The sequence below is a fragment of the Pinus tabuliformis genome, chromosome J (genome assembly GCF_031772625.1).
Source record: "Pinus tabuliformis cultivar Carrire ecotype Pingquan chromosome J, CPIR1, whole genome shotgun sequence".
Taxonomy (NCBI): Eukaryota; Viridiplantae; Streptophyta; class Pinopsida; order Pinales; family Pinaceae; genus Pinus; species Pinus tabuliformis.
In genome coordinates, this window is record NC_142295.1 from 232,940,911 (window position 1) to 232,947,670 (window position 6,760).

General features: G+C 37.9%; 1 protein-coding gene across 1 annotated transcript; it reads right to left on the reverse strand.

Annotated features, from left to right (window-relative positions):
- Positions 1-3,468: 3,468 nt before the first annotated feature.
- On the reverse strand, positions 3,469-4,837 carry LOC149226593 (putative aquaporin PIP2-3). The gene is made up of 4 exons (XM_089375327.1): positions 4,513-4,837; positions 4,110-4,405; positions 3,851-3,991; positions 3,469-3,712 (listed from the first exon to the last, which is right to left on the reverse strand). Exons 1-4 carry the CDS (start codon positions 4,796-4,798, stop codon positions 3,581-3,583), a joined length of 855 nt encoding a protein of 284 aa, XP_089231453.1. The 5' UTR covers positions 4,799-4,837; the 3' UTR covers positions 3,469-3,580.
- Positions 4,838-6,760: the final 1,923 nt, after the last annotated feature.

A 6,760-nucleotide genomic window follows, 5' to 3' on the forward strand; every position in this document is an offset into this window, starting at 1 on the left:
GAGTCAAGTCACAATGACACTTGTCTTTTGTTTACCCTAGCAAACTTGTGAATTTTGGTAAATGTGGGAAGGGGTGGCTACAATTATATGTTAAAAATAATGGTTGACAATGTGCCCCGTTGGTCATTGATAGTTAATTATAGTCAAACTTTGTCAAACAAGCTCAACCATTGTCACTATAGTGAAATATGGTCACCAAGTTAAACATAGTCAACATGGTCATCCATGGTCACATTTTGTCCACCATAATCTTCATTTACATCCCTATTTAACCATGGTAAACAACGATTAACCATAACCAACCATACTTGACCAAGGTCTACCTCGGTTAACTATGGTCAACCTTATCAACTATGGTTAAACTCGTCAACACTCTTTAACCATTAATGTAGCCATTATTGTAGCATTAATTTAACATTAATATTAGCAATAATTTAACATCAACCATGGGAAACATTAATATAATGTGAATGCAATAATGTAACAATCATCAACATTAATGTAATAGTGTTAGATTAATGTAACTTAAATACATTGATACATTAATGGTTGACCATGATCAACCACTGTCAAGCTTAATCAACTCTCTTTGACTAAGGTCAACCTTGTGAACCATGGTCAAACTCATTAACCATGTACAACCATTATTAACCATCAATAACCCTAGCTTACCATGGTCAACCATGGTCAACCCTTGACACCCATTTTTACTTATAGTTACCCAACATGAACCATAGTTAATCATGGTATAAAAATTCACCCAACGCAAGTGGGTCGTGTACTTGCATAACCACATTAGTAAGTGTGGTCGACATATGTTGATTGATAACATTTTCCTTTTTTTATACACCAATTGACATATTGAAACGATGCCAATTAGCATATATCAACCACATTTACTAATGTGGTTATGCTTATATTATAAAAATTCAATGTGGGTAACTAAGTTGATTTCATATTAATTATTTTTCATTTATAGTAATTTGATTTATTAAAAGAAATATAGTTATCAATAGTTTCATTTAATTTATTGACTAAATTTAATAAATATGTTTTATATTATTATTTTAAAATTATATATATATATATATATGAAATAGTAATAAATTTAATTTTAGAGCTATAGTTAGATAAGAATTTCCTCGACCGAGGTGTTGAAAATTGAGTCAGTGGAAAGGGGGGGGGGGGGGGGTGGGGGGAATTCTTGTTGCCTCTTCCTACATTAAAGAGGGAGGAATGGTGTGACCATCTCACCCCATGTACTCACATATGCCAACATCTTTAACATTCTATCACATTAAGATGACATACTCCACTTCCACTCGATGCTCTTACCTTCCTTGTTGTCACCCAAATCTTTTCTACTATACAAGAGGTTACACCTAGCCACAAGTGGGATATTTTCACTACGATGTTGGAATTTTCGGCTCACTGGAAAATGAAGTCCTAGGCCCCCCTAGCTTGGACCCCTACATCATCCATATTTTAGTATAACTTTGAATGTTATTGAAGGGAGAGGTCACATGGAATGTGAGTCCAGGAATTCACTTTGTTTAGTGGAGTGAGGAGCTTTGAACGCAGCTACTTAGAGCTCAATGGGTTGTCAACAATGGGGTAAAATGATCCTATGTCAAGTATTTGCAATTTTTCTAATCTAGTTTTCTTTACATGGTGTAATTTTGTGTTTGATGTATAGGGTGTCCCAATGGCGTTGAAAACTCTTAGGTTGTTCTGGTTACTTTTTTTCTTTCCCTAGAGCCACCCCTCGGAATTGCCCCCTCGTCGCTACTGTCTCACCTTGTCCCTTGGTTAACCTAGGCACAATGCTTAATACCCTTCATAGCTTAGTTTTGGTTTAGTATGACTTGGTTCACCAATCCTTGCCTCCTCTAGGGGTGTACTAGTCTCATATTTTGCCTGCTCCCAAATTCCATGCCTTGCTAGAGAATACACTCTCGCGAGGGGTTTGGAGATTGTAGCCCTTCGAGAAAGCCTCACACTCATAATCAAGCCCAATTTTCTACTACTATTGTCAATTCCACTACTTTAACTGAAATACAAGCAAAAGTCCAACAATTGGAAGGTTTAACCACCAATGGTTTCCAAACCTATTTCAACTTTGAAATTTGAATTGAAGTTGCTAATTGGGTGCTTGACCTTGGCCACACTAGGGGATGGTACAGTCAATACCTTAATCCCATCATCCTTCATTGGCAAATGAAGACGCTTCTGGGCCAGGTGCTTTAAGAAAAATATGACGACTCCAATGAGATTATTGCATGCCTCAATGAAATCCAAAGAGTCCAATGCTACCAGCTCTCCTGCTTGGTTATTATTGACACTCACTTGGCACATACTGAAGGTTATCTTGAGCGTGGTCACAAACCTCCAACAGACTCAAATGCACATGACTCGACCCCAATAGCATCCTTTAGTCAATAATATTGTCTAGATCTCTTGGCTTATGTTTTGGCTTCAAATTTATTTTCTTTTCATAGTTAGATAATAATTTTGACAATCTTTTCACACAATTGCTTAAAAATAAACTAGTTAGAATTGAACTTACATTTTGAATATTTTGATGGTTGGGAAACTAGTCAACTGCCTTTGCCATCATTAATTTGATTTCTCTCATGGCAGAACACGATGAGCATCCAAAACTTTGAAATTTATATGACATTATTTATGATTCAATATAAAATACTTTATCAACCAATAAAAACAAAATTAAACAAAAATTGACATTTATTATTTATAAAATAAAGAAAATGTCTCCCAAAATCTTTTTTCAATTAAAACATAAATAAAATTTACAAAATAACACATATTTTATCCATTAAATTATATAAAAACATAATTATTTCCTTCCAATGATATATATATATATGTATATGTGGGTATTAGATTCATTCATATACTACTCTCCATAGGTCTTTATTACCTCATCATCCCGGTCTTCAAAGCATGATTCTTAAAACATTCAGTTAACATAGTTGTGTTATGTTCCCTCTACCACGAGAATCCAAATGGCATTTTTGATAAACCAATGAGATGTCGTATGATTCTTCTTACCTTTCAGGAATGAAATCTTTGTCAGGTCAAACCTAAAAAAAAATGTTTCATAAATGTTAAATGCTCTTTCCGTTTGTTCATATGCATTATCATTTAATTTCTTAGGCCATGAAAATCGTTCTTAGGCCATGAAATTGATTGGTTAATAATATACTTTAATTCAGGTATGAGAGTGTAAATAATGGGTGTATGTCTAGTTTAGTTTTTATTAATTTTAAATTTAAATTTCATAAAAATAAAAATAAAATGAAAAGCAGAAATGAAATATGTCTGGATTATATACGTAGAAAGTGTGTTTGAATATAATTATTTGTCTTAATTTAAAGAAAGTAATACTAAATTATTTCCGTAAACAACACCAACATCTACGAGAGGGGAGGTATAAACAACGTCAGCGCTATATTCATGGTATTTATTAATATTAATATTCCTTCCCAACCTCCATAACGTCCACTTGTTGAACTGCAATTTGGGATATAATAAAGAGGGGTCCTGTAAAGTTTGCATTCTACATTTCAGTGGTTAGGTGGCCACGCAGCGACCCCGAGTTTTTCAGGCCAAAACGACCCGCCCTTAGAATGTACTGGTGATACACCGCGGCAACCGCAGCTCCAATCAGCGGACCAACCCAGAATATCCACTGCCACACATTCAAAATCCATTAAACGACAAGTCACCATCAAATTCCATTTCTATCCATACAAATCTCCTTTTTGAGGTTATTTAGATCAGTAAAATGCAATGCTTCCAAACAGGGAATTATAGGTATTATTCTTACCAGGTCGTCCAAGGATTTTTGATGGCCGTATATGACAGCGGGCCCAAAGCTCCTGGCAGGGTTGATGCCTGTGCCTGTGATGGGAATGGTTGCCAAATGGATCAAGAATACCGCTAACCCAATTGGAATGGGAGCCAAAACCTGCATTAACCACTTGTCATATTAGTAATTTCCATCAGTGAATGAATATTTAATAACACCAAGGTTCATATATATAGAGAAAGAGTTTCAAGGGTGGAGTATGATTTGTATTATGTACAGGGATGTGGGAGTGGCGGGCTTTGCGCTTGGGGTCTGCTGCAGAGAAGACAGTGTAAACCAAGACGAACGTGCCAATGATCTCCGCGAGAAGGGCAGTTCCCTTGGAATAACCCAGAGATACAGAGTTCGATCCTCCTCCGGTGGAGGCATAGAAACTCCCCTGAATGCCCTTCACAAGGGCAGTTCCGCATAGGGCACCCAGGCATTGAGCTATAATGTACAATAGGGCGCGAGGAAGAGAGACCTTGCGGGCAAGAAACAATGCGAATGTGACTGCCGGGTTGACGTGACCCCCTGCACACACGCTTTGATGATTAATGTGATTCAACTTACCCTTCAAAATCTATATATATGGAATCAGATTATGATCAGGGCTGCCGAATGCACATGGCTTCATATACCTGAAATTGCCGATATGCAGTATATGAGAACGGAGATCATCCCTCCGAAAGCCGAGGCTTCTCCCAACAGCCCCACTCCGCCACAGGCGCCTTTGGTTGCTTTGTTTTCAACAACAGTTGTGAGTGTAATGTAGAGGAAAAGCAGCGTAGCAACGAACTCAGCTATGGCGGCTCTGTAGAACGACCACAACTTCAATTCTAGCGAATCCAAAAGAGGGGCGGGTGCATGATCTTCGTATTCCATCGTCTGTTGTTCTCCGCCTTCTAATTCCATAGCTGACATCATGCTCTTCTTCTCAGCTTAATCGCAAATTCTAAACTGATAATAATGGATACTCCGCTATCTGGATTGTACAGCGGAAGGCCGTCGGTTAAATAGTACCGTGGCGTGTTAACGTAGCGTGGCCGTCACATGACCATAGAGTATAAGCGATCTGGATTTGCTGTAGAGGGACCCGTCTCGACAGCTCAGCAAATTTTTTGTATGAGGAAGCAAAGAATACTGAGCTTATGTCGCTTAGAGGTTATATTTTAAACATGTGTCAAAGTATTCTTGGCTTCTAAACTCCACAGGTTGGTAGGATAGAACAACATTTCGCATTCGCTTGCTCAGATGGGTTCCATTGAGAGATTAATTGCATCTCAACCATATGAGCATAATTTTTATTCAATGTGACAGAAATAAAGACTCACCAAGAGAGCTTCACATTTCATTCCCAAACACGGAAATTTATACATGGATTGAGTCGGAATTTCTACAGTGAATTTTTCTAGATCTTCAACAAATTCTTGCAACTCATAATCAACTAATAACTCTTCAATCATGTGGAATAAACTGCAGCTCATATTCATAGCCATCAATAATAAAATCAATCATGTGAAATAAACTGCAGATCATATTCATAGCCATCAATAAAATCATTCTTTTTATCTAATAATTTTTGTTACTAAAAATACTAAATAAAAAATATTAGCCGACCTAAGTGGACTCTCTAAAAAATCCTTGTACTCCAATCAGACTAGTGACCACCTGCGTGGCTCTCCACACGGTGGCTGCCACAGTCAGCTCCACACACGGTGTTAGGAACAACTGTCTCTGTGGATCGAACAACCCATTCAATTGGCCTTCCATGCTCAGTAAAACCAGGCATACATAAATATTGATGCTGAACCAACAAGTATCGACTTTCGACTCTTGACTCGAGCTACGCACAAATCTTGATTGCATGCCACAACCACGATTCAACCAAACAGAGATGGTGCACTTCTCCCAGGTATGCGCAGCAATACAGGTGCGCTTCTCTAGTCTTCAAATGGCGGCGCAGACTCCTCTTGTAGAATGTACTCAATTCAACACTGCTCTCAGCATCTTGTAACACAACTCAGAAATGGATTCTCCATCATATATCCGTTGGTCAGCGCCCAACACACAGCAACCAAATCCTCGGCTTATGCCAGAATAAAACAACCGCTCACGCGGTCCTCGGCCTCAAAGTGAGACAATCAACAAGACCGCTCTTCACCGATTCAACTCGACCTCACCGAATCACCAATTTTATCACGTCGTCACTCTAATCTCTGGTGATGAGAATCACTGCATGCCAGCGCAGAGCTCCAACGCTCCTCTTTTTGACCACCACTTCACAAACAAACAACAATATGTGCAACTGTGCCTCCTCACCTGAGGATGCCTCTAGCTAGAATTTAGTGTCATAAATCCAATACAGTCCATGGTTTATCAATTTGAGGCACGAGAAAGTTTTTATGACCAATTGTAACTCATTTATCGAGGCCATTCAAGGAAAATTTTGTGAATCTATTCTAGGGGAATAATATTTGAAATGTGCAACATAACTAGGTTGTGTTAACTTTGACAGGTGTGTTTTACTAGTGCGTATGCATTCGCATTATCCACATTGTCTCAGGTCAATGATTTGAAAGATTGACCCCCTTAGTGCAAAAATTCCGTTTTCCCTCAATAATCAAAATCCTATTTCAATATATTATCAAATAAAATGGTATCTATTTGACGGTGATGGATGCCCTTAGTTGGAACCTAATTTCCTAAGTCCATTATGGAAAAGTTACACTATCCCTTAGTGAGTGAAACCCTACTTTCAAAGATCATCGAGTAAGATGGAATCACTAGTGAGGAGTTCCCATAGTTATAAATTGATGTATGTAATTCAATTTAAAGAATGATTCATTAATCGAAGGCTCGATTAAGTATTTATGCCTAGTTGGAACT